Source organism: Cervus canadensis, chromosome 26 (assembly GCF_019320065.1).
Source record: "Cervus canadensis isolate Bull #8, Minnesota chromosome 26, ASM1932006v1, whole genome shotgun sequence".
Classification (NCBI taxonomy): domain Eukaryota; kingdom Metazoa; phylum Chordata; class Mammalia; order Artiodactyla; family Cervidae; genus Cervus; species Cervus canadensis.
In genome coordinates, this window is record NC_057411.1 from 39,518,635 (window position 1) to 39,539,289 (window position 20,655).

General features: G+C 47.6%; 1 protein-coding gene across 1 annotated transcript in view; it reads left to right on the plus strand.

Annotated features, from left to right (window-relative positions):
- Window positions 1–20,655, plus strand: part of C26H4orf50 (chromosome 26 C4orf50 homolog) — a 132,511-nt gene that overhangs the window by 103,944 nt on the left and 7,912 nt on the right. The window contains exon 14 of the mRNA XM_043448345.1: window positions 1,847–1,990. Coding sequence (XP_043304280.1) covers window positions 1,847–1,963 — 117 coding nt within the window. The 3' untranslated portion in view covers window positions 1,964–1,990. The remainder of the gene's footprint in view (window positions 1–1,846; window positions 1,991–20,655) is intronic.

Below are 20,655 nucleotides of genomic sequence, written 5' to 3' on the forward strand. Positions count from 1 at the left end.
CATTCACGAAGCTATAAACCTATCGTGTAAAAACCATCTGAAACTTCACTCCTCTGGTTAGTGCCCAATAAAGTTCACTTGCTAAGGGGTGGTGGTGGTGGTTTAGTCGCCAAGTTGTGTCCGACTCTTGCGACCCCATGGACTGCTAAGGGGTGGCAGGTATTTAAAGCTGCTTATTGTCATAAGAGCCCTTAATGACCTAGCGTCTTCAGCTCTTGCTGCTGCTGCTGCTGCTGCTAAGTCGCTTCAGTCGTGTCCGACTCTGTGCGACCCCATAGACGGCAGCCCACCGGGCTCCGCCATCCCTGGGATTCTCCAGGCAAGAACACTGGAGTAGGTTGCCATTTCCTTCTCCAATGCATGAAAGTGAAAAGTGAAAGTGAAGCCGCTCAGTCCTGTCCGACTCTTCGTGACCCCATGGACTGCAGCCCACCAGGCTCCTCCGTCCATGGGATTTTCCAGGCAAGAGTACTGGAGTGCGGTGCCATTGCCTTCTCCGCTTCGACTCTTTGTTAGATGGTAGCAGAATTAGGTAATCAGATCAGGCTCTTGAACTTTTAATTCTCCCTCAATTTATGGTGGTCTCTACTGATGGAGACTTTGGGTTTGACTCAAGCAGAGCTCCAGGCAGCTTCGAGCTTGCCGCCAACTGTATTTACTCAAGACAGTCTTAAGGCACAGATGATTCATTTCCCTGAGTTTCTCACTTATGGGTTTTTTTCTGTTTATAAGGAGTAAATTGTAAATTTCCCCTCTCCTTCCCTTCTGTCCTTTGGCTTCTGATGCAAGTCACTGTTATTAAAATACAATTCATATCAGAGTCAGTTCTCTTGGGTTTCTCAAAAGTATATATTTCATATCTGAATTCAAGTCAAGAAAGTGTAATGTTATTCCTAAAGGAGAACGTGCATGCTTTTGCAAAACAAAATGTAAATTCTAGCTGCCTTGGTGTTGGGTTTGGGATAAAGGAATATTTACCCAGCTTCCAGCCTTTAAAGTAAGGCAGATATTGGCCTGAAAAAAAAAAAAGTCTGTTGGCAGATGAGCCTGTAAGCTGAAAACTGTTCACATCCTTCACCTGGGTAAAATCTTTTGAGGGGATTTTCTGGTTGATCATTGAGACACAGATATAACTAGTTGCACAATTTATCACAGTATGATTATAATAGCAAATTATTAGGAACAACCACAATGTCCAGCTGCAGGAAATGGTTAAGTAAATGGCAATATATCCCGTCAATGAAACATGGGTCATTTAGCATTCATGCAACACATACTTACTGAGTGCCTACTGTGTACCAAGGGCAGGGTTAGGAGGTGGGTATACAACGATAAACTGGCAGATTATGCAGCAGTTCACAATGGCTGCTACAAATATGGTGCTTTGAGGAACTCTTATAATACAAGATCAGAACACTTGTGAAATTTTATAATCTTGATTCCATTGAAAACACACACAAATGTATTCTCTGGGACACTGACTTATTTTTTTACTTTTATTTATTTCTGCAAATGTCTTTGGTTTTTAAACTATTTCCCCAAATAGTATTAAGATGCACATAAAAATATCTTTGGTTTTTAAACTATTTCCCCAGATAGTTTTAAGGTGTACATAAAAATTCTATAGTGGGTGAAAAACAGATTTTAAAAAGCATTTCAATATTAATTTGGAGGTGTCCCTCTTAGGAATTGTCCGTATAGCATCAGAAGTCACTCTCCCCTTGGAAGTGACATGAAGTGTCCTCCGCAGTAAGAACAGCTCCTGGCCCGGGAGAGATGTTTTATTCTAGGAGGTGTGGGGTGTTTGTGCCTCCAGCTCATGCAGTACCCACCCCTCTTCCTCCAGAAGCTCATGGAGAATCTTGCCTCCTCTGTTCCCGTCCTGTCCCTGCGGACCTGCCGGCTGCTTCCGGTCAGAGCAAACAAAGGTACTTCATCATCGGCTCCACGCAACCCCTGGTGACAGAGGACTTGGCTGCCACTGTCTGAGGTAAGCTGAGTGTGAGCATGTGCGCGCATGCGCGTGTGTGTGTGTGTATATATATATACATATATATATGTGTGTGTGTGTGTGTGTGTGTGCGAGCGTGTGTGTCTACGGGGAGAGAGCGAGAGAGAGCCAGCCCACCCGCCAAAGAGCTTTATTTACTGTTTCTTGTTTTCGCCCCTGACCTTGTAAGAGCCAATATTTTGCGGTTTGTATTCCAGGAGTCTGCGTCTGGTGGACACTCACTGAATAGAATATATGAATTAAGATACATTGTTCAGGGCAATTCTGTGAAAGATTTTTATTTCTACGTTTGACTTAACGCGCTCCATCTCAATTAAATTATCAGGTGTACTATGAACATTTAATGTTTATAGAAGGCTATAAACTTTATGTGCCTTCATATTGCAAGCTCCGTGTGTTAATGGCAGCTCCATAGTTGCAGAGCTCTCCACCAAGGTGGAACTGGGACACAGAGCTGCAGGCAGGATTCTGGTTCTGGCAGAGCTCAGGGTCCACTGAGGGACACACAACTGGAATCAGACAATGGCGACGCTGTGTGGTCGGTGCTGAGAGCCAGAGGAGGTGCCTGACCTCGAATGGGCAGTGCAGTTAAGGGAGGCTTCCTGGAGGAGGCCACATCTGAGCAGAAACATGAAGACTGGAAAAGTTACCAGGCAGAGGACAGGGGTGGAAAGAAGGAAGGTTCTAAGCAGCGGGAACAAAAGGGACAAGGGTCCGAGGCCAGAAGGATGGGGAGGAGTTGAATGTGTCTGTCGGGGGAGTAGTCGGTGCTCAGTGATGGGCGGGAGAAGGCGGCAGGGTCTAGAGGACTTCCACCCTGGAGGCCAGGGGGCCCGATGGTGGTCCTAGACACATGTGGCCAAGTCATCTGCTGCCGTGAGAACTGCTTTGGAGCCTCTGATACCAGGTCACCTGTGGATGACCCATCCTTTGGCTTTTTTTTTTTCCCATTTATTTTTATTAGTTGGAGGCTAATTACTTCACAATACTGTAGTGGTTTTTGCCATACGTTGACATGAGTCAGCCGTGGATTTACATGTGTTCCCCATCCCGATCCCCCCTCCCACCTCCCTCTCCATCCCATCCCTCTGGGCCTTCCCAGTGCACCAGTTGGCTTTGATGTGCCGCTGGCTGCAGACAACACTGCATACCAGTCCTCTCCCCACCCCTGACCCTCCTGGGTGGTTCACAGCGCTCATGGCCATTGACCACGTGCACCTGCTCCTGGGCTGTCTTCCCCTCCACAGCAGTGACCCAAGAGGGCAGGACCTCCATGCATTTTACCTGAAATGTGGACACAAAGAAAGCGCCCATAAAATCCTTATTGAATGAATGGATAAATGAATGAATGAACGTGAAGGGGCAATGGAGGCACTGTGGTTCTCCCTAAGGCCAGCGGGCAGGTGGCCTGGACGGGTGGGAAACAGCAAGCCTGAAGAATGAATGGTCATGGGGGTGGGTGAGTGTGTGGCATTTTCTACTTATGAACTGGTTTATTTCAATCATCTTAGTTCTTCCTCTGGCTCAGAAATGTGGTCTCCAAGTCTACGGGTACAAGTGCTCTGCTGGGTCATCTATTATTTTTTTTAATGGAGGTAAATAACCTCCCAGGTGGTGCTAGTGGTAAAGAATCCACCCACCAAAGTAGGAGATGTAAGAGATGTGGGTTCGATCCTTGGGTAGGGAAGATCCCCTGGGGTGGGCATGGCAACCCACTCCAGTATTCTTGCCTGCAGAGTCCCATGGACAGAGGAGCCTGGCAGGTACGGTCTATAGGATTGCAAAGAGTCAGATACGACTGAAGTGACTTAGCATACACACAAATAATGTAAAATTCATGATTCTAATCATTTTTAACAATTTACAATTTGGTCAATTAAATCATTCAATTTAATCAATTAAATCATTTACAATTCAGGGGGTTTTAGTGCATTCCCAGTGTTTTGCCGCCAGCACCACTCTAATTTCAGAACATTTTCAGGAACCAAGAAACAAACTCCATACCCAGTTAGCAGACGATCCCCATTCCCTCCTCCCCACTAGCTCCTGGCAGCCACTCACCTACTTTCTGTCTCTATGGATTTACCTCTCCTGGACATTTCATATAAATGGACTCCTAGCATATTTGGCCTTTTCTGTCTGGCTTCTTCACTCAGCAAAGTGGTTTCAAGGTTCATCCACATTGTAGCATCAACACTTCATTCCTTTTTGTGGCTGAGTAATAATCCTCTGTGTGGATATGCCATCCTTTGTTTATCCATTCATCAGGTGATGGACATTTTGGATTATTCCCTTTTTTGACTATTATGATTATTCAAGTTACCAAATTAATACATCTTCCTTATGAAAATGCAAACCTGACAAACATATACACATATGATAAAGTTTCCTTGGGATTCACCTCACCACAGCATCACCATCTGCCCGTGGGTACTTCTGCCTTGAAATCGTCCTTGTCTCTCTTCATTCTTTCTCTACATTGCTGAGAACTTTCCCCGAGATTGCCACTCTTCCCAGCGCCCCCAAGCCCCAGCTTCCTCTGCCTCACTAGCTCCAGCTTCCTTTCAACTTTCAGGAGGTGTTGCCACCTCCAGAAGCCATCCCTGGTTCCTGAAGAGGAGTCCTGAGCTGTCCTTACCCTAAATGCTGGTGGGTGTCTGTCTTTCTTAGCCTCCCTGACAAGACCATGGCTGCCCTGGGCCAGGACCACACCTCCTAGTCTCAGAGATGGCTGGGTGCACGCTCAGCAAGGGCTCTGCTGAAACTGAACGACTGTGGGATATGCAGGTCAGAGGCGGGTTGCCATAGAAACCCAATTTGGGGATGCCTAAGAGAGGGACCCGTCTGTTTGATGCAGCCACCCTTCTGTCAGTGTTTCCAGTGACAGACTGGCTGCCTCCAGGATGGCTCACTCCTTCCAGAACCTCCTTTGGTGCCACCCGACGGAGTGACCATCGGCCTGCCAGGCCCTGTGGCCTTGGGTCAAGCTTGAGCTGGTTTATGTTATAGTTCTCAGGCTACAGAAGGAATGGTCACCATTTCCAACACATGCCTCTGTGCTCACCAGGTCCCCCTTTGCCTGGAATTTGTTTTTAGTCACCAAGTCATGTCCGATTCTTTGCGACTCCATGGACTGTAGCCTGCCAGGCTCCTCTGTCCATGGGATTTTCCAGGCAAGAATACTGGAGTGGGTTGCCATTTCCTTCTCCAGAGGATCTTCCAGACTCAGGGATCGAACTCTCGTCTCCTGTATTGACGGGTGGATTCTTTACCACTGAGCCACCAGGGAAGCCCATCATGAGACCTTGGGTCTTGAAGGTCATCAACACCCCATCCCTAATGTAGCTCATTTTCTTTCAGCTCCAGAGGAAGGGGGCTCCCTCTCGGCCACTTCTGCCCCCCTCCCCCGCGCCTTCTCTTAGAATCAGCCGTTCCCTTTAAGCATTCCCAAACCCCTGTTTCCTTTGTCTCAGGCTAAACACAAACCACATAGGCAAGAGACTATGCAGGCTCCCACCCGTCTCCTCTGTCAGGCTTCCCAGTCTCCATCACTCCGCCCGCTCCCCACAGTGCTCCCCGCCCCACTCCTCAGACATGGGTTTCCCCCCCAGCAGGTCTCCACCTGGGCAGCCCCGAGACCACCTCCTGGTCCTGTGAACTTGACCTTTCACCCCACTTGTCCAGGAGCTGCTGTTCAGAGTGCTCTCCTGGGGCCCAGACCCCCACCTTCTGCCGCTCCCCCTCCTGCGAGTGCAGTCCCCAGGCCTCTTCATGGACTCGCCCTTACTGCCTCGAGATGCCCTTTTCCCCAGGGTCTTGTCCGTGGCCTGGTGTCTGGCGCCAGCTCAGACCTCCTTCCAGATCTTACAATCCTCCTGTTCCTTCACAGCCTCCTTCCTAGTCCCGCCCTGATGCCCCACAGCAACTGAAGCTCAAGCAGATCCAAAGGGGGGCTTCTTGTCTTCCTGTAATGCATCGGGGAGCTCACTGTTACCCAAGATGGCTAGTCCATTTTGAAAGACCTTGAATTCTTCGAAAAAATTTCATTCTTCAGAGATGAAGTCTTCCTTTTTAGAGTCTGTGAGAATAAGCATGTGCGTGCTCGGTCGTGTTCGGCTCTGGGATCCCATGGACTGTAGCCCGCCAGGCTCCTCTGTCTATGGAATTCTCTAGGCAAGGATACTGGAACAGTTTGCCATTTCCTACTCCAGGGGGTCTTTCCCACCCAGGGACTGAACCCTTGTCTCTTGCATCTCCTGTGTTGGCAGGTGGGTTCTTCACCACTCTGCCACCTGGGAAGCCACACAGTGAAAATAAAATTCGAATAGTATTAAGTCTAGAGGTGTAGTTCATTTATGCATCTCGGAAGGAAATCCCCCACTGTCTGGTTCATTTCTATTTTGTACACATTGTCGCCATGCTATATACTGAGCCCTAAACTGGTTGTGCAAAGCGTTAAACCTGGAGTTACTTAATGCCTGTGAAGCGTCAGGTAACAGCCCCTTATCACCTTCTCTGAAATACACACTCCCCAATGCAACTGGCCCAGTGAAACAACACAGTGGATAATAACAGCAGCGACCCTAGGGGATTGTCAGGAGTACTAAATTAGTATTGAGTATTAAATTAATTAATTAGTACTCAGTGAGTATTCATTTAATAAAATATGCAAATGCCAGGCTCAGTGCTTGGCACAGAGTTAACGCTCAATAAGTGCCCATCACCACCGTCATCACCATAACCGTACGTATCACTTTTGTTGTCATTATGACTAGACTTGGAATCAGACAGAACCAAGTTTGAATCTCAGCTCACTTGCTGTGCTCCCTTGGGCGCCTTGCTTGACTTCCCTGCATATGAGTTTCACGTCTGTAAAACGGGAATAATAATGGCCTGGCCTTGTTGCAGAGATAATTAAATAAACTACATGTGTAAAAGTAAGGATAATGAGAGCATGTGGAAGGCAAGCAGCACCCGAGGGCACATGGAAGACATCGGTTCCCTTCCCTCATGTGACAGGGAGAGTCACAGATGCCCTGATCATCTTCCTGCCTTAACGCAGTTGCGTGAGATCCCGGGGAGATAATGTGCAGGAAGTGGTTTGGAAATGCTGAAGTGCTATAAACACGTTTATAATGATTATGACTAATTAAAATTTAGGGCAGTCAAGAGGGAGGCATGGTGTGAGATGAAGCTCCATCCTCCTGCCTTCAGAGGGTCTTTGAGAGACTCAGAAAACATAACCAGTTAAGAGACTGTGAGTGATGAGTTACTTGGAGCTTGGAGGCTGAAAAGTGAAAGTCGCACAGTCATGTCCGACTCTTTGCGACCCCATGGACTGTAGCCCACCAGGCTCCTCTGTCCATAGCATTCTCCAGGCAAGAATATGGAGTGGGTAGCCATTCCCTTCTCCAGGGGATCTTCCCAACCCAGGGATCAAACCCGGGCCTCCTGCATCGCAGGCAGATTCGTGGAGGCTGCAGGCCAGCAAACTCCCTGGGTCCCTCTATGCCTTCAGCTCCTTGTGCATCCATCCCTCCGTTCATAAACATACAATGTGTCTACCCTGCACCCGGGGCAACCAGGGCGGCAGGCGTTGAGGGGGCAGCCCTGTTCCTGCCCCCAAAGTGCTGACAGTCCACACTTGAGACAGGAAAGCAGTAAGTCAGAACCTCCTCCTCTGATGTCCTCTATGGGGTCACCCGTCACATGCAGGGCCAGCCCTTTTAGAGGCTCGCCCCACACCCTGTCCCCCCAAGTACAAGCTCCTTGAGGCCAAGGACTTTGTCTTGTCCTCTGCATTTCCCCAACACCCAGCACAGGACTGGAAGCTGTGGGTGGATGAGTGTCAAGTTGAACCAACTTGATAAAAGCTGGTCTCTGAGCAGTCAGGGACCAAGCGTGCACTACCCCAACCCACAAGGTTATTCATATCTCTTTTAACAATGCTGCAGTCTGAGCTGGGCCGCCACTCTGAGATCTTTCCATTTGTGTTTTCTCTGAGTTCCCATCACTCCCCGCCCCCTCGGCAGAAACTAGAGAGCTGGTGGCCAAGCTCTGGGCTGTGGCTGCTCTAGTTACTGGTTCCTGCAGGGACATCCAAGTGGGATCAGAAAGCTGCTCTGTTGCCTTTTGTGTCTAATGGAGGAGCTGAGTTCTCCACCTTCCATCACCAGCCCTCTGCTTGCACCCTCAGACCAGCTCCCCCGCCCCCATTTTCTCACCCCCACCCCGCACCACACAACAGACTGCTCTTTTTTTTTCAAAGAGCAGCACTTTTTATATCACTGCCATGTATAAAAATACTTCTCGAATCTCTCACCGTCATCTGCAGGGAAAAGTCCAAACCCCTAAACTCGGCATTGGTAGTCTTTGCCACCCTCTCCAGTTCTCACTCCCCCTCCTCTCACTCCAACCCCACCTGCCAACGCACCCAACCCTCTGGCTCCTCTCAAGACACATGCTACCTTTCCCCACCCCGTGTCTTTCTCACGGCTTCGTCCATACCTAAACCCTGCTGCCCTGGGATGCTGCTTCAGAAGCAAATTCTTCCTCGAAGGCTTCAGTGGCTTCCATCAGCTGGAAGCCGCCTCTAGCCCACATTCCTCACTTTATCAGAATCGTCTTATGTCATTCATCTCTCTCACTGTCTGTGCACAGAGACATGCCACCATGTGCATTACATAGACACGCATGCATGTATGTTTCCCAGATGGCATTTGTCCCAGGGCTCAGGCTCATTTGTCTACAGGAGTCATATAGTATTTCCCCAGCCAACCACGCAACTGGGATGAGTCTCTGGCTTCTCTCTGAGCCCCCAGAGAATCCCCTCACCCAGGCGGTGATGAACAATGCAGAACACTTACCAAAGGGAAACAACAGGAGACTGGAAGGGGCTCCATCACCTACTCTACAGCAAGCAACCTCACATCCCCACGGGGACCCTTCTCTTCTCCTGGGATCCCCTCAAGATACAGGAGCCCAGAAATGGATGGACAGGGTCCTTTCTGACCCCCACCCCCACAGCTCACCCAGGTCTAGAGGCATTAGTCAAATCAGTGAGTCACACCTCACGGTTTCCCTGACCTGTGATCTAAGGGTCACTTGTGGTCATGGGGCACAAACCGAGGCTTCCTAGGGGTTCAGCTTCTTTGCTCAAGGGGATCAATTTTTAGTCACCTGCAGAACTAGCATCACATCTTTCTTGCTGATCAGAACAAAGTCGTTTACTTTTGCTCTACCATCATGCTGTTGCTGTTCAGTCGCTCAATTATGTCTGACTCTGCAACTCCATGGACTGTACCATGCGAGGCTCCCCTGTTCTTCACTATCTCCCGGAGCTTGCTCAAACTCATATCCATTGAGTGGATGATGCCATCCAACTATCTCATCCTAGTACTTGCAATTAAAACTCAAACTGGCTCTTTATTCTCCTGCCCTCATCACATAAGCTGAACAATATTCATAACTGTTACGGACCGAGTGTTTGTATTCCCGCAAATTCCTATGTTGAAGCCCTAACCCCCAGGGTGATGGTATGAGGAAGTGGGGCCTTTGGGAGTTACTTAGGTCAGGAGGATGGGGCCTGCATGAGTGGGATTAGTGCCCTGATAAAAGAGACCCCAGAGAGCTCCCTCACCCTGTCTGCCCTGTGAGGACACAGAGAGAAGTTGGCAGTCTGCAGGCTGGAAGAGGGTTCTCACCCTGATCTGGCCCTCCAGCTTCCAGAACTATGAGGAGTTACAGTTCTGTGGTAGGTAAGCCACCCAGTTGATGGTACTTTTAATCCCAGCAGGCATGGACTAAGACAGCAGCTAACACATAAGTGCTTATAATGCTCCAGGCTGTGTTAAAAGCACTTTGCATGTGCACTCACTCCATCACAACCAAGGCTGTGAAGAGTGTATGTTATTCTCATACCTCTTTATAGACGTGGAAACACAGGTTAACAGGCTTGCCCGCGATCACAGAGCTGTGAGAGCAGAGGTGGGATTTGGACCCTGTGGTCTGACTCTATGACTGAGCTCCTAGTGACTGTGCAGCGCATCATGACGACGAGTCCCTGAGAAAGCCCTGATTCGGAGTTGATTCAGATAAAGCATCTCATAAAGTGTGCCTTGCTTGAAGCTCAGAGTGTGAGCACTCCTTCTCTGCCCACTTTTATTTCAACAGCGATTTTGTCTGTTGTGGTCCTTCCAGAACCCACTGGTCAAGCTGTGACCCCTCTTGCTCACAGCAGCAAACCCTGCAAAGGGGCTCCTGCTCAACACCATGTCCATTTTCCCAGGTTTCAGGAAAGACACAGAGGAGGCTCTTGAAGGCAGAGTGGCCATCCTCACCATCTGCGCTTTTGGGGCATGTCCTGAACCAGCTTACCTGCAAAGGGTCAGTAGGGCTGCGGGAGGCAATGAGGCATATGAGTCTCCCCAGAAAGGGCTGTACCCGCTACCTCCACCCCCGTCTACATCTGCCTCAGTCCACAGCTTGTGAGGAGTGAGTGGGCAGACATGTTATCCCCAGCTAGTCCAGCCAGACTTCCAGAACCTTCCTGAGCTTCAGTGTCCACTGAAACTGCACACCATATTTGCCAACTTGAAGAGCTGGGGCCTCCTCTGAACTTAAAACAGGCCCCAGAGTCAGTGGCAGCACCTCCAACTTTAGAAAAGGCACAGCTGAGGGACCCTGAATGAGAATGGGGAGCCCTGAGGGCCCACATCTGCCCACCCTGCAGCTCACCAGAGGAGACACAGGCTCATATCTGTCCTAACAGAAGCTGCATTAACAAGTTGTGTTTGAAAACCACCAGCCCCTGTGAACCCTTGAGTGAGCCCTCGGCATTTCCAGGCTGCAGTCTCTCCATCTGCCTGGAGAGGAGTGTGGACTGGACCATTAATAAATGCCCAGAGAAGCTTTAAATGACCCTGATGCCTGGTCTTCAGGCCAGGAGGCTCCCTCTGCTTGGTTTAGGAGGGGTCCAGGGATTGACACTTCTGCCAGCTCCCAGGCAGTTTTGACTAGAAGTCTGGATTCAGGTGACCTCCACTGTGGCCCACTCCACCAGGCATAAACTTCTGGAGTTGCCTGCAAAAGAAACTAAATTCAGAAGGGCCACATAGGCGATCAGGTTCCCTAAAGTGCCTTTGAGAGGTGGCCCCAGGGAGAGTCGATTCACCAGACAGCAACTAAGCCGGGAGTCGCTCTTGCCTTCCTCTGAAAGCTTCCTTCTGAGATCACGTGCTGCATCCAGCCCAGGCCCGGCCCTGACTCCCCTTGTCTGTGCGGCCGCAGAGTGTGGGAACCCAACATGGAGCAGGAGACAAGATCATGACTGATTAACTTGACTGCTGGCAAAGACTTAGCTGTGCTGAGATGGGGCGGGTTTTCTCCCTCCAAAGGTGGTGATGTGAATGGTTGGGACTGTGGTTCAGGACCTAAACTGCCCAGGTTTGACCTCCAGAAACACTGACTTCTAGGTGGGTCACCTTGGGCGAGGCATTCAGCATCCATGACTCCCTTTCTTCATCTGTGATGTAGGAGACGAGGGCAGTGCTCCGTCCTGGTGGGGCGTGTGATGACCAGAATCCAGCTCTCCACACTGCACACCCTGAATACTGTGTGATGATGACCATATGACTATTAGATCATTTCTTTTGATGTGGACCATTTTTAAAATCTTTATTGAATTTGTTACAATATTGATTCTGTTTTGTGTTTTGGATTTTTGGCTGTGAAGCATGTGGGATCTTGATATCACTACCAGGGATGGAACCCGCGCCTCCTGTATTGGAAGGTGAAGTCTTAACCACTGGACCTCCAGGGAAGTCCCTGTTAGATCATTTCTTAAAGGGGAGAGAAACATTGGTGTTTCTTGTCAGTAAAAGATCCAAAATTCTTTTTGTTTCACCTTATCTCTTTCTCTGAAAAAAAAAGATGACTAACCCAGGTGGTGCTAGGGGTCAAGGACCTGCCTGCCAATGCAGAAGATGTAGGAAACTCAGGTTCGATCCCTGGGTCAGGAAGATCCCTTGGAGAAGGGCATGGCAATCCACTCCAGTATTCTTGCTTAGAAAATCCCACGGACAAAGGAGCCTGGTGGGCTATAGTCCATGGGGTCGCAAAGAGTTGGACAGGACTGTAGCAACTTAGCACACACACAACCATTAAAACCCAAATGTAAGTGAAGAATAGAAACTTCCTTTGAAGGTCTTTTTAACCCAGGATGACATGTTATCTGTCCAAGATAAGTGACATTCATTTCTTTATCAAATATTTTATCTATCAAATATCTATTAAATGCCTTTGATGTGCCAGATGCTGGGCTTGGCATGGGTGTTCTGGCCAGGAGTGAGACAGACCCACCATCCTAGCCTCACAGAACTAACAGCAGACTGAAATGGTACATAAATGCTGATACAAGAAATGAATCAATTTAAACTCTTGTCATTGCTAGGAAGAGGGACATGAGGGTCTATGACCGGGGACCCTAGGTGGGGAAGCTTTCAGAGGAAGCAACAATTAAGCTAAGATCTGAAGGATGAGTAGAGGCCGTCTGGGTGCTATGGGGAAGAGCATCATAGTAAGGGGAAGAGCATATGTAAGTCATGAGGCAAGAAAGGATGTGGAGACTCCAGGGGTGGTCCAAGGTGAGTGTCCCTGGAGGGCAGCACGCATGGGGAGGGGTTGTTGGGGGATGCGGTCAGGGAGGCTGGCTATCCAGGAGGCTGGATGCTGGGGTGGCAGTTTTTGTTTTCTCCTAAGTGCTGCTGGAGAGTTTTAAAGTGGAGATGTGAACTGCCCTGGCGGTGGTTCACTGTGTCCGCTGTTTGGAAAGTTGATAGCAGGGTTACAAGTGGATGTGAGAAAGACCAGTGGGGGAGCCCCAGGGTGCTCAGTATCATGATGAGCTGAAAGGTCCGGATGACAAAAGCATAACATTCAGACAAAACTGGGGCTGCCGGTGATGGCTGGGGAAGGAGGGGAGAGAAAGAAACCACCAGTGGATGGACTCATGCTGTGTGTCAGGGTCAGCGGCGTGGCGTCACATGAATTTTCACACAAGACTTGCAAGGATTGTAACCCAGAGCTGAGCGCGCTTTCTGCTCCGTGGTCCTCAATGCTTGGCACCCCTGCTGTGGTGGAGGGGTCCTGCCGGGGAGTCTCTCCTGTTTTGTGGTTGAATTTTGGGGTCTCCTCTCTCTGGGGGCTTCTTCTGGGAGCTTCCTGATGACAGAAGTGACAGTGTGGTTTCTTTGTCGAGTGTCGCCCTTTCACTGTGCCTCACCCTCGGGCCCTGGCATCATTTTTCCTAGCCGTCATTTGCATCTGTCTGGTCCCTGGCTCTCTGATGAATGACCATGGCATCTCACTGCACTCTGAGCTGACTGCATCGCCTCACCCTGGGTCTTTGCTTGGCTCATGATGATTTACAGGCATCAGAGACTGGACACCTCCAGATGACCTGTACGAACTGAGACCTGGGGCGACCACAGAAAACACTAGAGAGCCCAATAAGGCAACCTCCCCCGGGGCAGTGCATGTGCCTCAAGACTCAAGGTAGAAATAGAGGAACTGAAACCCACAAACCTTTCTGCATCCTGGCCCACAGTTGTCATTCTTTTCTTTTCTTTTTTTGGAGCTCACTGAGATTTTTCAGTTATATTTTTCTGGACATTTTAATTTTATTTTCTTATCTTAGGTCTCTCAGCCATGTCACTCTTGGCGGCTGCATGGACTGTAGACTGCCAGGCTCCTCCATCCAAGGGGTTCTGTCTGGCTTTTGCAAACCAGACTCGCTGAGCAGAGCTGTGTGAATGAGGTCTTCTTCTCAGGGACCCTCAGGCCCTGACTTTCCCTTTGGACTGAACCTCTCCAAGGGACAGCAAGGTGCCATGTAGGAATCTAGTCTTCACCGAGCAGGGTAGTTCTGATTTCAAATGCCTGTTTTGCCACTTTCCAGTTGGGTGACTTTGGACAAGTTACTTAACATCTCTGAGCCTCAGCCCATCTTCTATAATATGGAGATGAAAAGACAGGAATGCTAGTATTAGAGAATTTCCAAAAAAAAAAAAAAAATGTTGGGAGCATCTGGTATGGTAGGTACCACACAGGTGGTCTGGAAATCCTGGATACACTTAAAAAATTTTTTTTACTGAAGTATGTTAAGTGAAAGTGTTAGTTGCTCAGTTGTGTCCTACTCGTTGCAACCCCATGGATTGCAGCCCACCAGGCCCCTCATCCATGGAATTCTCCAGGCAAGAATACTGGAGTGGCTTGCTATTCCCTTCTCCACGGGATTTTCCCAACCCAGGGATCGAAGCCAGGTCTCCTGCATTGCTGGCAGATTCTTTACCATCTGAGGCACCAGGGAAGTATAGTTGATTTACAATGTTGCCTTAATGTCCGCTATACAGCAAAATGATTCAGTTATATATATATTTATATATATATATTATTTTTCATATTCTTTTCTATGATGGTTTATCACAGGATAGTGAATATAGTTCCCTGTGCTATACAGTAGGACCTTGTTGTCTGGATCTACTTTTGTTTGGCCAAATCTTTACTTAGGTCAGGCTAGTTCTGCTTTGAACCAGGGACCCCTCCAACATCTAAGAAAAGGCAGCTCTGGGGTTGCACCCTTCTCTGTCTGTGTAGCAGATGTGTTGGGGCCCCAATGCCACACCCTGGAGCCTCTGCTCTCAGCAGCAGTGACTTGTTCCAAGGCCCTCAGACCACCTTGTGCCCACCTCAAGCATGGGCTCCCGTCCTCTAAGCAGAAAAGGGACTTCTGTGCACTACTTAGAAGTCTCAGATTCTGCTTTGGGAGGCACTCAAACCAAGACAGTTTTTATGAACAACAGAATACTGACTTTTGCCCTCGAGTAACTCACACTGTCCTGGGGCGACCAGTTCTGTACTGGGGAAGGTGGGCAGGAGCTGTGGTGTGAGGGAGACCAGCCCAGCAGCTGGGGTCCAGCTGGGCACAGAGCCTGCTCCACATCTGCTCTGCGGCGGGGGGAACCTAGGTGGCTCCGCTCCATCTCCTCATCATTGATTGGCCCACAGCCAGACACCTGCCCCAAGCAGGCCAATCAGAATTCCAGAATTTTTCATTTTGAAACAGAGACCCATTCTCTCTGGGTACAGGTGCCACGGTAACTTCAGGAGCTGTCAGTGTATCAGGTTCTCTGTCACCGTGAAGGAAGGCAGTGCAGAGTAAGAAGGAAAAAAGTCACAGCCAAGGAGAAACAGAAAGGTTTCTTCCCAGTGGTGCTTGTATAATTGGTTACAGCTGTGTGTGGAAACCTCTGCATCCCTGGGGATGGAAGAGATCCTCGCTGGAAAGTTCCAAATCAACTTAAACTTGATTTTTGTCCCAGGCAGTCAAATCCCATGTACAGATACACGGCCTGGTATCTCGCAGTAAAATGTGCAGCTTTGGGTACAGTGTGTTCCCGACAGGTGAGCAAATATGGCCCAAAAGGGATACTGAGGAAGAAAGGAGAGGAGAATAACAAGGACTGATCTTCTAGAACGTTCCAGGAGCTGAAGTTACCATTTCGTGTGCATTTTCTATGTAAGGAAAGAGTGAGTCCAATAAGAGACATGTATTGGCAAGCAATAGAACCCCTTAATCACTCTTCAAGGAGTCAGAGCTGCATGGTCTGGAGGCTGGTCTGGCATCTCAGTGATACCAGCAACCACTCAGCTGCTTTCCCTCCTTCGGATCCACTGTCTGCAGCTTGTTGGTGTTTCTTCCTGGTGATAAGTGCCTCATGGTCACAACACGGCTGCCCCAGCTTCAGGCTTCACATCTGTGTCCCAAGAGGGAAGGGGAAGGTAAACCTTTCCTAGGTGGCTCCAGCAGACTTTGTTCTGTATCTCACTGGCCAAGTCTGCCCATAAATATGTTCCATGGCCGCTCCTTCCTGAGGGCCAATTTTCACCTTTCCAACCTCTAGGTTGGGAGATGACAAAAGAAAAAAGGATTGGGGGAAGTTGTGAATTGGCCAGCAACTTTCCTCATTGTGTCTTTCCTTATTAAAACATGTGCAGTCCATGGGTCTCAAAGTGTTGGACATGACTGAGCAACTAACACACACACACACACACACACACACACACACACACATACACACCCCATATGCTGTGTCTGGAGATAGTAAGAACTGGCTGCGAGTGGTCCTTAGAGGGTGAGGGGAAAGTGTGCTCACAGGGAAGATGGAAGAGGACCTGATGTGCCCATGGGAGCCACTGAAGATCTTAAGCCAGGTGGAGGACTGTCAGGACCAGAGCTACATTCTAGAAAGACCACCGTGGTTATCATGTAGAGGGTGGCTTGGAGGGGAGTTGTATTAGGAGCAAGTTAGAGGCATTCCAGTGCTCATCCTATGAATGGAAGATAGTATTTACAGGCATAGAATTTAGAGTAACTCCTTCCTGAGCTACTTATTGGATCAAAAATGTGCCTGAACAGATAAACGAGACTGAACTAAAACTCTTGAGAAACACAGAAGAATTTATCCTGGTGGAGAAATAGACTCTGATATGGCATTTATATCCGATTTTTCAGATGATGCAAGTGGCTTTTCTTTGCATTTCTGTGCATAAGCAAATTCCAGGCCCCATTAAGTTACTGACTCAGCCACATAAAACGAACTCAAGGTTGTATCCATGGGAGAGTGAGTACAGATCACATTAATGCTGTAGAATAGGACATTAGACTAAGTATTTCCAGCAAGTGAAGAATGAGAAATATCATTATACATTATATGTGTTCCTTCTTATAGAGCTGCTGGCCTTGTTAGAAAGGCTATCTTGTTGTTATTCAGTTACTAAGTTATGTCTGACTCTTTGTGACCCCATGGACTGCAGCACACCAGGCTCTTCTGTCCTCCACTATCTCCCAGAGTTTGCTCAAATTTGTGTCCATTGAACTGATAATGCTATCTAACTATCTCATCCTGTGCCGCTCCCTTCTCTTGCCTCCAATCTTTTCTAGCATCAGGGTCTTTTCCATTGAGTTAGTTCTTCACATTGGGTGGCCAAAGTATTGGAGCTTCAGCTTCAGCATCAGTCCTTCCAATGAATATTCAAGGTTGATTTCCTTTAGGATTGGCTGGTTTGATCTCCTTGCTGTCTAGGGGACTCTCAAGAATCTTCTCCAGCACCACATTTCAAAAGTATCAATTCTTTGGTTCTCAGCCTTCTTTATGGTCCAGCTCTCACATCCATACATGACTAGGAGAAAAACCATAGCTTTGACTATACGGATCTTTGTCAGCAAAGTGATGTCTCTGCTTTTTAATATCCTGTCTAGGTTTGCATGGCTTTTCTTCCAAGAAGCAAGCATCTTTTAATTTCATAGCTGCAGTCACTGTCTGCAGTGATTTTGAGGCCCAAGAAAATAAAGTCTGTTAGTGCTTTCTAATATACTTCTATATTTGATTAGAAAGGCCACAGTATACTTACATATACTATTAAAAATTTAGATTATGAAATTTAATTTTGAGTAATGTGTGTTTGTTACAAAAACATGTATAAATAGAGAAAACTTTTAAGAAGAAAATATCAAAAACCATAAAAACAAAATAACTGTTGCTATTTTGGCCCATGTCCTTTTTTATCCCTATAGGTAAGTTTCCAATATTCATAATTGTAGTATAATTTATATGCTGCTTTTTAAAAAAATATTCACATGCATTTAAAAATTTTTAAGTCTTTATTGAATTTGTTACAATATTACTTCTTGTTTGTTTTGTTCTGGTTTTCTGGCCTTGAGGCATGTGGAATCAGTTCCCCAACCAGGGTTCGAACTTATATTCCTTGCATTAGAAGGCAAAGTCTTAACCACCAGTCCAACAAGGAAGTCCCTATATGCTGCCTATTTAAACCTAATCTCATCTTGTAGGTTTTTTCCCCCATGATAACATAGTTTTCTTAACTTTCACTTCTCATAGTTTCATAAACAAAACTTTTTTGACCCCTGTTATTGAACATTTGAGTGGCTTCCTTTTTTTCGTAATAAATAATGTGATGCTTATCATTGTGTATAAATTTTTGTTTTCATCGAAGACTATTTCTTGGAAATTGATTCTCAGAGATGGAATTACTACCTCAAAGGGAGCAAATGTTTTTAAGCCATTGATAGCTACTGCTGAATCAGATTTTCAAGCTCATGATAAAAGTTCAATTAAAGACAGACAATGCAGTGAGGAAACCTGCCTTCTGAATTCTCTCCCCTGGCAGTGGGCTTGGTCATTAGGTCTGTGGCCGATTTATTGCCTTATTCCTAAGGAGGATCAATATGCCCAGAAGCATCAGTATAATGAGATTCAGAGGGGCCTCAACTCATGAAAGAATCCATCAATTAGACCAGAATGTTAAGAACAGTGAAAATGAAAATGGTCCAATGAATCTTGATACTGAAACACTGATTAGGGTGTTTGGGGGAAAAAGAGCATTTTACTTTTATCTATATATTTTGTATCCCATACAGTTAGGAAGCTCATGGAAACAGGATAGAGGTTATCTGTGTCACAGTATATGCTCTTTCCACACTCCACACTTGCACGCTGACCCCCACTACACTCACTCAAAATTTATTTCAAGAACCATCATTGCATGTCTGCCAGAGTCCTTCATCATGCTTCCCTGGTAGCTCAGATGGTAAAGAATCCTCCTGCAATGCAAGAGACCCGGGTTTGATCCCTGGGTCAGGAAGATCCCCTAGATGAGGAAATGACAACCCACTCCAGTATTCTGGCCTGGGAAATCCAATGGACAGAGGAGCCTGGTGGGCTACAGTCCATGAGGTTGCAAAGAGACATGACTGAGCAACTAACATTTTCAATTCACTTCACTTCTGCCAGGGCCCTTCATCACACTAGCCCTGTGATGGGTGTTATCACTGTCATTTACAGATGGGGAAACAGAGCGAGATTAAGTATCATGCCCAAGATCACAGAGGTAGTAATTTGTAGAGCTGGTACACTTTGTCATCATGGCCCTTTATGACAAAACAGGCCTGATTCTTTTAAAGTAATTTGGAGAAGCTGCTTAAAGTGCTTTTTACACTGATCCTGGCTTATTTTATTTGTGAAGTCTATTTACCACAGTTATAAAAAAATATCCTATTCATTCCAGTTCTTTCCTGTCACTTGTGCAAAATTGGTATCTGTCTCTCTCGTTCATTCATTCATTCTCTTATGCATCCACTCTTCCCAAACACACACACACACACACACACACACACACAGTGGTGGGTTGGTGCTGGCTTCTCCTGGCTGGCTAGAGCTACTTGTGACCATCTCTACTAACTCCTCAGTGACATCCCATTGGTGGCTGGAAATCAGCCACGGTGGGAATATTTACACCACAGAAATTGGCAAATGCTAGAAATCAGGTCTGTTTTTTCTGAGAGCCCTTCACATATACCAGCTGTGGTTCTCCTGCAGGAAAAGCTGTGCCTTTCTTCATCTTTTGCCACTATCAGTCAAGAATGACTTTTTATGGCTCCAGCCACACTCCTTTGCCCATGGAATTTCCCAGGAAAGAATACTGGAGTGGGTTGCCATTGCCTTCTCCAGGGAATCTTCCTGACCCAGGGATTGAACCTGCATCTCCTGCATTGGCAGGTGGATTCTTTGCTACTGCAGTACCTGGGAAGCCCATAGCTCTTTATCCTAATGAAGCCCCAGGAGCCAGGAGGGGCCATGGGAAACAGACTTAGCAAGAAGGGACCTTCAAATCAGACTCAGTGTGTCTGAAGAGAGGCCCTTGGGGTGAGTGGGCCCTGTTCTGGGCTTTAAATGCCATGTGAAATAGCCCTTCAGTGGCTTCACACACATTCTAGCAAGTCTCATTTTTATTCCATTCATAGATGAACTTCTGTGATAGTATAACTTATAATAAGATATGTATATTTGATCTCCATCCATTGCTCCAGGCACATAGCTCCCCAAACCCTTGGAATGTCTTAACCTTTGAGATACAGATGGCTTTGTTATGTTAAGGAGCTAACTGGGGGGGATGCCCCCAGGTAACCTAAAGGTGGGGGCCAGTTGCCAGGGAACCAACCATGTGATTAGAGGGGTGGAATTTTCTATCCCACCCCAGAGAGCTTCCCAGGTGGTGCAAGTGGTAAATAACCCACCTGCTGATGCAGGAGACGTGAGTTCGACCCCTGGGTTGAGAAGATACCCTGGAGGAGGGCATGGCAACCCATTCTAGCATTCTTGCCTGGAGAAGCCCATGGACAGAGGAGCCTGGTGGGCTACAGTTCATTAGGGTCGCAAAGAGTCAGATGTGACTGAGCACACCAAGGAGCCATACAAAACAGAAACCTTTATTCAGTTCAGTTCAGTCGCTCAGTCGTGCCCGACTCTTTGCAACCCCATGGACTGCAGCACGCCTCGCCTTCCTGCCCATCACCAACTCCTGTAGCTTGCTCAAACCCATGTCCATCAAGTTTGTGATGCCATCCAACCATCTCATCCTCTGTCATCCCCTTCTCTCCTGCCTTCAATCTTTCCCAGCACCAGGGTCTTTTCCAATAAGTCAGTTCTTCATATCAGGTGGCCAAAATATTGGAGTTTCAGCTTCAGCATCAATCCAACCAAGGAATATTCAGGGTTGATTTCCTT